This window comes from Poecilia reticulata, chromosome 4 (genome assembly GCF_904066995.2).
Source record: "Poecilia reticulata chromosome 4, P_reticulata-male-v2, whole genome shotgun sequence".
Classification (NCBI taxonomy): Eukaryota; Metazoa; Chordata; class Actinopteri; order Cyprinodontiformes; family Poeciliidae; genus Poecilia; species Poecilia reticulata.
This window is the reverse complement of record NC_088833.1, coordinates 23179832-23194504: the sequence shown is the minus strand read 5'-3', so window position 1 is coordinate 23194504 and position 14673 is coordinate 23179832. Positions and strand designations below refer to the sequence as shown.

The 14673-nt window shown below is 39.4% G+C and overlaps 2 protein-coding genes across 3 annotated transcripts in view; one reads left to right on the top strand and one right to left on the bottom strand.

Moving 5' to 3' along the window:
* The window catches only part of sbno2b (strawberry notch homolog 2b), a 70416-nt gene extending 70027 nt beyond the window's left edge, over positions 1-389 (bottom strand). Inside the window, exon 1 of the mRNA XM_008407247.3 lies at positions 19-389. The gene's annotated coding sequence lies outside the window, so the exon portion shown is untranslated. The remainder of the gene's footprint in view (positions 1-18) is intronic.
* A 2085-nt stretch (positions 390-2474) lies between these two features.
* Positions 2475-13604, top strand: tm6sf2b (transmembrane 6 superfamily member 2b). Of its 2 annotated transcripts, XM_008407246.1 has the most exons (11): positions 2552-2648; positions 2849-2955; positions 4679-4782; positions 6048-6145; positions 6286-6389; positions 7655-7737; positions 8125-8249; positions 9033-9134; positions 10191-10283; positions 12579-12698; positions 13253-13604. In XM_008407246.1, the coding sequence occupies exons 2-11, from the start codon at positions 2876-2878 to the stop codon at positions 13487-13489; spliced, it is 1146 nt and encodes a 381-aa protein (XP_008405468.1). In that variant the 5' UTR covers positions 2552-2648; positions 2849-2875; the 3' UTR covers positions 13490-13604. The 2 variants fall into 2 exon arrangements, with proteins under 2 accessions (XP_008405467.1, XP_008405468.1); XM_008407245.3 differs by lacking the exons at positions 12579-12698; positions 13253-13604 and adding an exon at positions 10374-10812 and having other exon boundaries at positions 2475-2648.
* The last annotated feature ends 1069 nt before the right edge of the window (positions 13605-14673 follow it).

Sequence of the window (14673 nt, the reverse complement as noted above, 5' to 3'; positions counted from 1 at the left end):
TCCTCTACTGAGACTTACCGTAAGTGGGCTATTTGCAGTTAGTCTTATCCACGAAGACAATGGCCTGAATTTGAACGAGCACTCGGGTCAAAGTACCTCAAACCGGGATATTTATCCAAGTTAGTCTTCCTAGTTGTTTTCCTTACTTCCTGATTGAGACGGTGCCATTTTGAATAGCGAAAAAATATTTCCGCCGCTGTCGTCACGCGCAGAGCCGCTTGTTGATCAAGAGCAGCAAACAGCCAGGCCAGAAATAGTTCACAGCAGCAATTAATGGACCATACCTGCCTAAAGTATTTGCTTTAACACAAGCCTAACACTTAATGACCATATGCAGCATATTAAATTATAATAATACCATAGTCATAAATGTAATTATAGTGATGTTCATAATGAGTTTCAAATGTATACCAGCACACCCAGATTAATGATGCCCAAATCTCTTTAAGTTGCACGGATAGTTATAATAAATCACATTAAGAAACTCTAAAAGAGGTAAGTTCATGTGTGCTTTTATTATTAGGTTTCAGCTTCCTGTTGCCTATAATGACCCATTCTAGACAGGTTTAATTGTGAGCTTATCTTTAAGGCTAGACCAATGCTTTCCGAATATTTACTTTATATAAAGTAAATGCATAAATCTCCTTTGTGCCTTGTACTCTTCAGAGGGCGATTAAATAGATATAAAAAGCTGAAATAACAAGATGTATAATGTCTATTTAATTGGTGTTGAAGTTTATGACTGCAGTAAAATGCAATAAATAACTAATTAATAAAAGTGCAACAAAACTACAGACACAATAAACTTAAAGTAAACTTTAGGAATAAAAAAAAATCTTATTTCCAAAATTCATCTAAAGAGAAATTGAAAATTTGGTTAGCCTCAGTAAGATAGACTGCTGCATCACTGTTTTATACAAGTTTATAATCAATTGAAGCCCCTCAGCACACACACACATAAACTTGTCGGCTATAGCTAAAGTGCTCATTTAATATTTATATAATAGTTGAGTTTTCTTTTTAAGAAAAAAGAGACATCATCCAGTCCAAGGCAAGGGGTTACAATATTATCGGGGTTTAGCATATAAAGAAGTGACCAATCCATCTATTGTTGAATAGTTCATCTTCTTTTTGTGCCTCATTGTTTTATTGCTTCCCATTTATTTTAGCCAATATAAACAATCAAGTTCCCCGCAGAAGTAATTATATTTAAAAGCAAATGTCATCTCTGATATTAAATGCAGTAAAAAATTCTCTTATCTTAAGCTCATTGTCTGATTTTGGCATTCATCAGTCCATTTTGTGATATTGACCAACAGAGCTGGAAGAGCTCCAAAGGCTTCCCGCAAACATACGCTGCCACCTCTTTCCTGGTATATCAGTCTCCCCTTTTCCCAACAGAGGAGAGTGATTGTGAAAGCGGAGGGTGGTGTTTCCACGGTGAAAGACACTCACAAGGTTGTTCTTATACTCTCTGATACTTCATCATTTTTCAAGTGTCAACTGTCAACAAGGCTACGTTTAATGAAACAGAAAGTAAAAGCAGAATAAATCCATTTTCGCAGTGGTTTGGTAATTCGTCTACGTATGTTATACAAGTCAGACTTACACAAAAGAGAAGTATAAAACATGCATCTGTCTACAAATAGCACACATTTTTTTCGTCAAACATGCTAACCAGTGTATTTGCATAAGAAGTGCAGATAAAACAATGTGATTTTTTTTTTTTTAGCATTTGGCACACCCTGCTGGAGAGTTCCTGCAAATACACCGCATTCACACAAAGTGTAAAACGGGCACATGAAGGCAAACATCACTATTGCTTCTGGGTTTTTTTTGGTATTCAACTTTTAGTTATTGTGAGTCACTGGGAGCGAGTTTGTTGCTTTAAATATCCTGAGCAGAAAGGGCATAATTACCCCAAACACAGTTTCGTTTCAGTGGGTCGGACAGAATGATTGGGTAGATTTTAGTAAGGGCATCATTTTGTATTTCCCTTCAGAACGTCTCCGAAGCTAAATCTCTTGTTTGGTATCCATGGTCTGCAGTGGTCATTGCCTATCAACAGTGATTCTATGAAAGAAGAATGGTATGGCAATCAATGAAAGCACTAGACATGTTCATGAGAGCAACAGGACAACTGAATCTCTGTTCTTCTGGAGAAACAGACAAATAAAACAGATGGTGCAAGATAGAGCAGCACACATTCAGAGGGTTTTTTCAGGTAGAGAGGAAACCCAATAAACTCATGTCACACGAAAACACGTAACGCATTCCAGCAGGTATTTGAACAAATAAATAGCTCACTTATGGAACAACAAGAGCAAAGCTGCTAAGGAGGAAGCACTCTGTTTACTATATAAGGTAGAACTGTAGAGGGAGTCTGTAAATTCCTTTGGGTGCATTTACTCAAAGCACCATTTGTTTTTTTTGTATATATCAAATGCAGCACTAATTGCAGCACAACACAGGAATGAGTGTAACTTAAAATCCTCTAATACGTCTTAGGTAAATCTGCTAACACTCAGATTGCATAAGTTTCACTCAAGGGTCTCTTTGTTGCCCACTTCGTTCTTTTCCAAAGAAAAATCCTTGTGTGCCTCCGTCCAGCTGTAGTTCGATTAATCCACCAAAAGGGTAGCCAGAAGGTAAGAGTCTGCGCTGTTTCTGTAGTAAATCTTACTTTTTGCCTCAATACATAATAAATTATTTAGATATCTTTTTTTTTTTTTCAAATATAGCACATTTAATGAATATTAGTTTCCAGAAACAGATCAATGATTTGATATTGGTTCAACAGGCGTAATATAATCAGCCTTTATGTTCAACTTTTCTCTGTATTCTGCAGGGAGGGGACCAGTAACCTCTTGAAGAAATGGAGACTTTAGTGTTTTTATTTTCGTTTTCTGCTCTTGGTGTTCTTTATGCAATGAACACCATCCCTGAGTTTCAAGAGTAAGTAATAATATGTTTAGTGTTTTTTTTGTTGCTGTTTTTTTGCTTCAATACATAGTTAATCAAAGAGTTTTGCATATCAATAATTTATTGTATCACAAAGTGGGAAGTATACTTTTTTTTTTTTAAAGTGCTCGCAATGCTTGTATTTATTAATGATTTAAACAGTGGATAATATGCAGTAAATTAAAATAGATTTTTTTTTTTTTTGGAGAACACCATAAAATATTGCAATCCTTCCTCTGCCGTGTGATAATATGAGCTTTACCGCCAGTAGAGGACTCTGCAAGCTTACAGTTGCCTTTTATCAGCCGCAACTAAGCAATACATCATATAATTACTGCTTTCGTTAGACTCCTTTAATTGCCCTTCCAAAAATAAAAAGAAATCTGACTTTCTCGGGGAGGTAGGAAAGCAAAAAATGTCACAATAGAAAACAGCAACAGCTGAACCTGTGGAGACATTCTGATATCATCTTGAACATAATTACTTCTTTCAGCTGCAAGGAATAATTCTCTCATTTACTGGTCACGTGTTCCTGCCAATTCATTGGATAAAAACTGCATAGCATTCGCAGCTTTTCACGGTTGGTGTCCGCGCAATCCTTCTCTGCGTTGTTCCCAATGCTTCTCTTATCTCTGAGGACTCGTATGCACCTCTTAGGTGAATATTTCAGCTGGTTCTGTTTTTTTTTTGTGTGTGTTTTTTTTTCCTTTATTATTTTTTCAAGTGTGTATGTGTGTGTGTGTGTGTGTGATGACAGTCAATTCAGACTGCACAGAAGAGTTTGATGAATTGCTCTTGACAGGCCATATGCCTTGTGCTCTTACACTCTGCAAACAAACAGTATAGTGTGCATAAATCTTCCCGTACAGTCGAGTCGAGTCGGGGAGGCCCGCCTTCCACGCGGGAGCCATTTGTTTTCCTTCTGCTTGCAGACGTGGAGAGTTTCCCTGCGGTTGTTGTTCTGCTTGCCTGGAGATATCTCTGCCACATTAATCTTTTCCAGTGGCACGTTTGACCAGTAAACACTGAGAGAGCCGTGCTGAACTTACATATAGCCTTACCTCAGTGTTTCTTCTCCTTGATGCTTATGATTGATTAAAGTTTTTTTTTTTTTTTTAAATGGCTCCTTTATGATTACAGTCAAACTTGTAATTCTGGTTTAGCGCAACATTCGATAACCTCGTTGCAGAGGCGATACGTTTTCAGATCGATGTGACTAATTAACATGATGTAGTTTTAAAACAATAGATAGGGAGTATTTTGTCTGAGCATAAATATTTATAAGAAACACGGCACAAGCATTTTAAAGCTCTGAAGCTGCTGCATGTGCAAAAAAAAAAGCTTTTTATTAGCATTATGGATCTTCTCCCTCGCTCTCTTCTTTTAAAAAGTTATAAAGCTAAAAAAAAAAAAAAAGATACTTGGGTGTAAATCTATAACATGTACCTTAAGTTGAAATGTAAATGTGCTGGTTTTATTAAGGACAAAGCAAAATAAGATCATCATGAAAAGAAAACCAAACAACCAGGTATTTCTCTCAAATCTCAGCATGTACGTTGTGCAATCTGGCTTCCTGCGAGTCGGTAATTTAGCTTCTCAGAGAAGATCAGCACAATTCCCCCCTAGAAGAAACTGTTCAGTCAAAAAGAATGAGGCAGAGAAATTGTGCTGTGATGGTGGAATCGCTGTACTTCCAGTCATGTGTTTGTTTCCACAGGCCTTATGTCATCCTGGAGACCGGTGTCGCTGTGCTGGTAATTGTGTTTCTCTTCTACTACCTCATCACTCGTGGCAACCCACCTAAAGACTTCTTATTCTTTGGTAATCAACGCAACCATGTGCACTTCTCAAACCCACTTGCTCACATACATAGGGTTTCGAAATTCTCCGGATTTGAACACCTTAAATACCCTCTACGCTTCGGTACTGAGCTGAACTCAAGGACTTCCAGAAGTTTCACCCGCTGCTCACTATATCAGAGTGAAAAACAAGAATTTTACCCAATATGATCTTGCTTGATATGTTCAAAGCTGCTTATACTGATCAGGATCAGAGCAAAGTCTAATCAGACTTTTCTATGGCATGACTGGTTCAATCCCTCTCCCCCACCCTCCTCCACAGACTGGGAGTCTTTAGCCATTGTGTTATGATTTTGTCCCCATATGACCGTGCATGTGAAAAGTGAGAAACTGTTCCTAAACACATATATAACATAAACTAATTCCACATTAAGCAAAAGGGTTTAAAAATGTTGAAGGTTCAGCTACAAATGTCAATGAATTTAAAGCAATAAAGTGAGAATGCTGAAAAAAATGTGCTACACATATCTGATGTTTTTCTTGGTACGTTTTTCTTACTTTCTGGTCCTGCAGGGATGCAGAATAGAGTGGCTGCAGCAGCCATTTATAATTAAAACCAAGGAGACTGAGAGGGACATCATGCTGTTTACTTCTGATATTTAAAACACTCGGTCCAGCCCACATTATTGTGGCTGTCAACATCTCAGTCGGCATGCGTCTTTAATGTGTCATAATAGCCCAACATGGCACCCCAGAGCCGCTTCGTAGCATGCAGCGTTCACAGAATATGAGCTATTTTTTACATTTTTGAGGCACCTAATAATGCAAAGAAAAAAAAAAACACCAAGGCAAAATAGCACTTAAAATGATTACCTTTTCAGAGATTATGGTGTGAGGGCTTTAGCTGAATTCTAACAGTTTTATGTTGCCTCCTCTATTAGATTCTGCCTGCAGGACAAGGCCTTTCGGCTCTGCTGGGTGTTAAACCTGAGGATAGGCTTCTCACTGTGATTAAAACATGCCCCCAGCCTACCATTCCACTCAAGACTTAATTTACCTCCCCTCACTGTCCTATAAATCAATGGCTTGCTAGTTGAAGGCAAACATTTCAGAGCTCAAAAGCAGCTCACAGAAAAGCTGGATAAAGGTTGATGGTCTGAATAGTTTTTCTGATTCCCAGTGGTATACATAAATAACATTTAAAAAAAAAAGAAAAAAAAAGAATAATTTTCTTTTTTTTTTTCCAACAGAATTGGAGCTTTAACTAATATTCTTTTTCCATTACAGTTTTTGCAGAGTTTTGTTTTACATGTGTCATTGACCTGACAAGTGCCTTGGAATATGACGGCATAATTTCTGGCTTTATGGATTTCTACCAGAAGACAGTAAGTTGCATTTTATTACTGTTAATAATCGTGTAAAACAACACCGATACCAGAAATAATTTCATAAAAAAAGAGCAGAAATCCATGTTAGGTATTTATTTACAAGGATTTTTAAGCCATGATATTCATTAATGTCTTAGGGTGAGCCGTATCTGGGGACTTCATATGCCATCATGATGTGTTACTGGGATGGAATAGCCCACTTTATCCTCTACCTGATGATGATCAGCAGGATAACAGACAGGTGGGCGCTCTTGAATGCAGCTCAAGTAAAGTTGTGTCCACTTTATCTTTGCCTGTCCTCACAACGACACACCGTCTTGCTAAAGCAATCATACACTTTTTTTATGTTTTACTCGGTTACAATCACAAACTTCTGTTTTTTCTGTTGGAATTTTATGTGACGGACCAACACAGAGTGGTGCACATAAAGTGAGAGGGAAATGATGCAAGGTTTTTGACATATTTGTTGAAATCAAAATCTAACAAGTGCAGTATACATTATATTCAGACCCTCTGAGTCAGTTATTTGTATGCCTTTTAGAGTTGCAGAGTGTTTCTACCAGCCTTGCACATGTAGAAGCGGAAATATTTACCCATTCTTCTTTCCAAAATACCTCAAACTCAGTTTGAGGTATTTGGAAATCATCTGTGGAAATCATCTGTTGACATTGATTTTTAAATATATCCACGGCTCTGTCTGTCTGTATGTTTATAGGGTTGTTGTTCTACAGGAATGGCGACATTCACGCCAGTCCTAAGTCTTTTGGAGCCTGTGATTACATTTATTTTTACGTAAACTCTGACCGCTTTCCCCATTCATGCCAAAGAAAAGTATCCTCACGTCATTATGCTGCCATCCACGCGTTTCACTATGTGTTCTTGGGGCTGTGACAGTTTTCTGCCAAACAAAATTTTGGCTGTCTTCCCCAGAGTTCAGTTTTGTTCCTCTGGTTTTGGTCCATTATGGTCTCCTGAAACTAATTTGCTGTGCAGGATTTTGCTTAAGGATATCAGATTAAAGAAAAAAGTTAAAAATAATACCTTCTATTCCTTTCACTTCACAATAATGCTCTCCTTATTGATTTTCTACCCCATAAAATCTTAATAAAATTAGCTGAAGTTTGCCAGTGTGACATGACAAAAAAATTGAAAAAGAGGAAGCAATACTTTTCTAGACCAGTGTATACATAATTGGCTGCTTGTTGCCAAAAGAGACAACAAATGGTGAGCTAGCTTTGTTGAGCTTGACTGAAAGCTTTGTAGAAAATCGTTGTTTTTATCTGCGAGTTCTCAACAGTTTGATTTATTGTAGATAATTACCGTAACTGGATCTGAAAAGTGATTATATAGCCTTAAATTGTGAAATGAGGCTTTGTAATACATTCAAGCCACATGTTGAATTCAGTTTAGCAAAGCGGCGCCTTCAGTCTTTTAAATTGTTTCTGTGAATATAATTGAAAATCATTAAAAAGCATGCATCTTTTGTTCTTTTTGTTTCTTCCACAGGAGAGCCTATCGTACCCTGGGCCTGTTCTGGGCCGGCTCCTTGTGCGCTAACATGAGTGTGTTTATTACCGGGATAGTGGCAGGTGAGGCTAATATTCTATCCTGTCTCCTACCAGTCCCAGCTTTAATCAAGCAAACATCTGCCCTGCCCTGTACCATCAGCGTCACAGTTCAGGCGGCAAACAAAGCACGCGCAAGCCTGCCGCCGCCGCATCCCGCAGAACAAAGCACGAAACCAACTTGAAGCATCTGTTCTTGGCATTTCTAACTGCATGCACAAGTGTCACAAGATCAAACTCCTCTGCTGGCAATGTGCTCTCCGCTCTGTTGTGCAATCCAAGGCAGACTGTGCAGCATGTTTGAGATATTTTTTTTTTTATCAGGAAGTTCAATAATTGGGCTACGTAGATATGTTTGCAGCCTTTGTTTGAAATGCTAAGTACAAGCTGATAGATGTGTGCTTCTGGCAGGTAAATACGGGTCGGAGGTTCGTCCAGCCTTCTGGCTCAATTTTCTCTTTCTTTTGATGCCCGTGCTGGGAGCCGTCACCCTGTTCACTCGGCCCAAGGACAGGCCACTTATCGGTGGATACAATGTGAGTCTGATGCATTAGTGATTTGACCTTCGATGTGACTCTGAAGAGCTTTATAGATGCAATGTTTTATGCTATTTGATCAGCCTGATAAACTTTACCGTCCTCTGTGATGGGGACTCATGCCCGCAATATGATAAGTCAGTTGCTGTATTTTATACACAGTGGTAACGTGATAGTGTGAATTCACATCACATCACATTGACTTGAATCTGAAAACTGAGGGTTGAGTTGGTGCGAAATGTTAGCATTGCAGTCTCGTTAATAAGTGAAGACGCCCTTTTAAATATTCACTTTTTCCCAAAACAAGTGTTCAAGTATTAATGCCTAATCTTATTTTTTTATTTATCTTCGGAAGTAGAAGTTTAATAGTTTTAATTGCTGGTTAATGCCAATGATCAACCAGCTTTTTACTCTATTAACCAAACAAAACTGCATTCCGACTGTAAAAAATAACTTGGAACACATTACTCTTTAAAAGCTCGTGTTTTGGCAGCAGTAGCTGCAGTGAGATGCTTTTTGTAGCATCCTCACTTTCAGCTATGAAACATTTGATGAACTTCTTGTATGTACAGCCTGTCTGAAATAAATCCAAAGCACAAGCGTGCATTTACTGGAATGTTCTGGTCCGTTGTCATGTCACTGGATCCAATTCCGCTTCAGATTTAAAGAGTAAACATTTACGTTTGAGTGGTAAAATGTTGCATGTAAAGTTGAAAATATGACCAAACATCAACCTGGGCTAAGCCGCTCTGTGCTCTGCCCTTGTTTCATGCCTGCTCATAGGCCCAACACGTTCAGACCATGAAGCTAATCTGGCGTCCCTTGGACATGATCCTGGTGGTGCTCCTGTTGGCTGCCATGGCTTTCACCGTCCTCAGAGGCTTGGTGAGTATGCCACACTTGCTTACCGCTATTACCAGAGTTCAAGAAAGAGTTTTGGAAGTCAGACAGTTTTAAAATTGGGTCAGCATTTACAGAGAGACAATGTAACTACTTACACAAACAAACAAAAAAAAAATCTAGCTCCTCCACCACCTCCTAGTGCTACTATTGCTATTTCAAATTAAAAAAAAGAAAAAAACATAGCTCCTGGTCAAAAACAACCAATCAGAGCCAGGAGGAAGGTTTTAGCGCTGTCAATCATGCTCGCTCAATGTGCTAATAGCGGAGAAACAACTTACCGTTCCAAGAAAACTTAAATGTGGTATCATCTGTGGCCATGCTAACTAAGGTTAGCATTCTTGTCAGGCTCTGCTGATGGGAACCAACTGGAGCGTAGCAGAGAGCAAAGGGGAAGATGATTAACTAAACCCAAAACCCTCCTCCTGGTTCTGATTCGTTGTTTCTGACCAAACTGTGTATTTCTGTAGTTAGCACTGGGAGCACTGGGAGCAGGCAGAGGATCTCAATTTTTTCACAGATGATCTGCCTCATACTATATTGCCACGATATAGTGACAGTTTTAACAAATGTGTTGAACACATGTTTTATTTTATAAAAGTCACATACCCTAGCTTTAAAGTGAAAAAAATGTCAACATGTAAAATTATATTTTTAGCAATATATTTTGGGCTTTCTAAAAGAATAGAAGAGAGATTGCACGTGCTTTGTAATAAATATTTGTACTGTAAAATTGAAAGTCACTCCATCTTATTCGCAAAAGCTTTTTACTGTCAATATATCTGTGTATAAACACATGAAAACTGACCTTTTTTTTGTCTCACACCAATAACTGCATGATTTACCAAAATGGAAGTTTCATTACTCATACAGTGTTACCCTAAAATTTAGTTTACATCGTTGATAATCACATATATCAAGACATCTGTTGTGACAAGATAAAGAATCCATTAAAATGTTTGGTCCGGAAGATGCAGATTTTTGGTAGGTTTTTAAAATTATTCTTCTTATTGATGCTGTAATTACATTGTCTACCTGCAGGTGGCTCTGGACTCCCCACTTGAAGCCTGCTCTGTATACCTGAGTCAATACGAACCCTACCTGAAGGATCCCGTGGGCTACCCCAAGGTGATGGTGGGTATTTTTCTCTCAGCCTCCCCATGCTGCTGCTGTAGTGTCTGAAATCTCTTCTCTGTCCTGTTTCGCACAACGGGCCACATGAAGGCCTTTTTCATAGGTATCACTCTGAGCATGCTGGAAACTCGCCCCGATCCCATCTGCTGGCTGAGCTGGCACCTGAACACGAGGCCATTTTTCATCATTAAAGCCCAGATGAAGAAGGGTCCAAAGGCCAACGCATCATTGTCGCTCTTTCATTTACTTAAGATGGATAACAGATTATACTCTGACTGGCAGTTGGTCCCCTTTCGGGCTTGCTTTTCTTCCTCTGACCCCTCACTCATTTGGGTTCTGTTTGTTTTGTTTAGCGAGCGCTGTTTTGTCAATAGGTTATCCAAAGACATTGCCGCAGCTGCAGTTCGGGCACAATTGCAATCATTGATCAGACCGACAAACCGCACGGCGGGGACTTGATAAGCTAATCTCCCCCCTTCCAAAGCCTCCCATCAACATCTCCCTGGGTGGGAGAATGGCGTGTGTGTGTGTGTGTGTGTGGGATAGCTGCGTACGACCGTGTGTGTGTGTGTGTGTGTGTGTGTTCAGCAAGTGAAATTATGTCTTGGTTATCTGTGTTTGCAGATCTGCGTGCCTAAATCATCAGCGCCTGATTTATAATTGTATTTAAAGGATGAAAGAAACAAAATGAAGTTAGGCTTGTTGCACATTGTTAAACTTCTTCAAAACCCGCCAGCCGCTGCATTCACCGATGATGAAGGATATTTAATAGATTAACGTGGCTGCAATAACAAAGACATTTCAACAAAAGACTGAAGGGCATACATGATTGGCTTTTAGGCTTTGAGCTGAACTCATTAGAATTCATCTGGACCTCAGGCCGGCAATGAAAAGAAACCATTTACTGCTGTAATTTGGGGGGGTTTTGTAAAGTGGCAAAGTGGCTTTCATGCGCCAGACATTTTTGACTGAAGGTTAAGAAAGTTTCTGCAGTGACCCTTGTACGGAAAGAGTCATTTCTGCTGAGTTTGCAGAGCTGGAGAAGGAACAAAAGATACTGCTGCACTGACTTTATGATCGCTTCCAAGATGATGATCAGTGTTCCCATTTGGTCATTTTATCTCACTTCTGATTGTTCTTTGTCATTTTTTTGAACTCTGTACTTGATAAATTATATTTGAGGACACGATGTTACATCCTGAATAGGACTGAAGTGATGTGAAAGATTACAATCTGTCAATAGCCTGCATGTTACTGTTGATATCCTGAAAGTCATTTACTTTATACTACAAGGATAGTTCAGAAATTTTAAAGTGAGGTTCTCTTTAAAGACTCTTAGCAGTTAATATCTTACATGTACCTTCATTTTGAGTAAATCCAGATTAGTTGGTACCTGAAGATGACCAGCTAATCTGTTGGTCATCAGATTAGCAATATTCCATTGCTAAAGACGCTCATAACTGTTTATGTGAAAGTTACTTTATGACACTGAACATTGTTGTTTTGTTTTTGGCTTGCTATTTACACATAAGCCAATGATTATTTATGAAAGAGATAGAGGTTGAAACATGTATTGAGAACATCATATGTAATGTGTGTCAAGTCATAGAGAAGCAGTTTAAAACCCCCAAAAATATGATGGTGGCGTAAGTGCTACTTTATTACATATTACACCGATTTACAAACAATTAGACAATTTTCTTGTCCTATCAGAAGCTGACTGACATAGAAAGATTTGTAGTGAACATCATCCTATTTCCATTTCCTGTCTAACTTATAATAGGCTTCTGTGGGAAAACCCATGCAGTGGAAATGAGATAGAAATGTGAAGGTCCATAAGTAATTATATATGCAACCATCACTTTAATGGTATCTGATATATATTCCTACCAAATGACATGAAATCAAATAAATGATCGGACGGTGTCCGGATTTCGAGCTTAAGCCTGCTGTGCTCTGTATTCAGTGAGAGTGTAGGTGAAGTGTTTGCCAGGAGAGGAAAGGGATTCACTGTGTTAATACTCTACTGAAGTGTTGGCTGGCACTAAACAACAACACAGAACGACATTGATGGAGTCTGTTTTCTTTGGCTCGGCACCTTCCTCTTTATCCAGAGGTGAAATCTCTGGCAACGGCCCGGAACAACAGTGACGAGTCGCAAACTTTAGCACACAGTGAAATCAACATTTTGGCGTTAGCCATAGATCAGAGTGAAAATGTAGAACCATCACACCCCAACACCAACAACCTTCAGATTATATGACAAAAAAAAAAGGTTTGTATTTGTTTTCCTAGATGCTGCATTTGTTCTTCTACGGGCTGCCTTTGCTGGGCGCGTTTGTCTACGGCCTCCTCAAGCCTGGGTGTACGTGGATGTCAGACTGGACAACGTTCTTTGCTGGCGCCATGATCCAGGTAAAACCATAATGGCGGACGTTCACAGTAAGTGTGGACGGCTCTGAATGCATGATTAATGATGAAATTGAAGCACTCTCAACTGGGTTGTACTGGCAATTTGTTTGGCTGTGTCAAATACCCACAGGACCTGCTGGTGTGCCAGTGAAACAATGTCACCCAAAACATTCTCCTTCTGTAGACAGAACATGAACCATATTTGTCATTTAAAGCATATTGTCTATAATGACGTCCCCGTATTGATCTGAATTAAGAGGATATCATCCTTGATTATAGCTTGTTTTACTTGCACATGCTGGTTGCAGATTGCATCCTCCCTGCCTTTCAAACAGCCAGCTTGTTTAGTCTGACCACCCCCTCTGCAGTGGTTAATCTTTCCAGTTAGGGGAAAAAAGCATTCAAGACATTCCGCTGGGAAATGTATGAAAAAAAGGGAGGCATGCATTCACCTACCATCGGTCTGCAAAGAGAACAAAAAAGATCCGAATGGAATCAAATTTGTTTGTTTCATTTCACTGAGGCGCAGCTCTTTACCTTATTGTATCTTCTTTCAGTGCCAGTGGTCCCACATCGGGGGGTCTCTCCATTCTCGCACAACAACTCCATTTCGTATTCCGAACGATGCTTTCTGGACAGTCCTGGGAGCTAATCTGCTCTACGCAGCCGTCCCCGTCCTGGTGGCCATGCGGGTTCACAGTAACCCATATTTCTTTCTAAAAATTGCCCCCTTTCCTGGGCAGACTGGTTTGCCAAACAGCGAGGAGAAAGATACCAAGTACAAGGAAAAATAAATCTGAATTCCCACTGACCTTTGGAGATAATCACTTATGTCAAGGTTCATAAAGAGCTTTTTATCACAAATGTCATACTTGAAAATTCCAAAATAAAAGATTATTTTGCTCAAAATCTTTTTTTTTTTGCCTTTGGATGTTTGTGTGCCTCAAAACTGCAAAATGATGCATAAGTTTAGAGATCAAGGAAGGTGAGCAAAAACCGACTGAAACTGTAGAAAACCGCTCACGCTCCAGGAGTTTATTTTTTTGTCATCTCTGTGTTTCTTTCAGTGATTAATGGAGATGCAAGTTTGATGATGGGCAAGTAGGAGAAATAAGATGCCGAACTGCTGGGGAGGTTGCTGTCAGCTGCTTGCTGAGTGGTGATGCATGGAATGCTCCGTGTTTGGATACCGAGTCATTACAGGCTACGGCTTAGAGCTGACCTGGTCGAAACGGCTACATGACCGCTTTTTCCATGACAACGCCTGCGAATCCAACAGTACACACGGGTGTCTTGGTGTCGCACAATAAAAGGACGCCATTTCTTCTTGAAATAGTGTCCTTCAGGAGTCTTCTGTCTCCTGCAGACTTCATCTGAAAAATCTTTTTCGTAACAACTGAAGGTAGCCGATGGCTTGATTGTGGGGTGGAATAACAATATATGCCTGGAATATGCATAACACTTTCCTCCTTTAATATAGGCCTATTGTGTCTTTTTGCTTTATATCATTTTAATATTCAAATGACCATTAAACCGAGTTGTGGGGAAGTGAAAGACACATGTGCTGTATAGAGGCTACCTGTTAAGTTATTGTTTTTAGCTCACTGAAACTATCGTAGCCCCAGCAGCTTTCCTTGGTGCCAACATTTGTCATTGTTATTATGTCAACACGAGTCACCTTTGGGTGAATTATGAAGTGCTTTGTTGACTGCAGCGCATTTTGCTGCAAAGGTTAACTGATTTGCTCAGCTCTGTATTTGAAGGCTGGCTGTGTTAAATGTTTATTACCAGTGTGTGAACCTGGAGAGGTAAGCAGGTGTGTGATGACCAAGTTGTCTTGCCTTCTGTGCTTCTCGGCACTATCGCCACCCTGCGCATTAATCCAAGTGCTCATAGGCGATATTGTGTGTTTTTGTGATATCTTTTAAGGCTGAGAAGACACAATAGTTTTCCAGCTACTGCTGTTGAATGGAAAAGA

Coding starts and splice junctions, on each gene's coding strand:
- tm6sf2b (XM_008407245.3), top strand. CDS start 2,876: ATGGAGACTTTAGTGTTTTTATTTTCGTTTTCTGCTCTTGGTGTTCTT. Junction 6,146..6,285: donor TGGATTTCTACCAGAAGACA/GTAAGTTGCATT, acceptor TTAATGTCTTAG/GGTGAGCCGTATCTGGGGAC. Junction 6,390..7,654: donor ATCAGCAGGATAACAGACAG/GTGGGCGCTCTT, acceptor TTTCTTCCACAG/GAGAGCCTATCGTACCCTGG.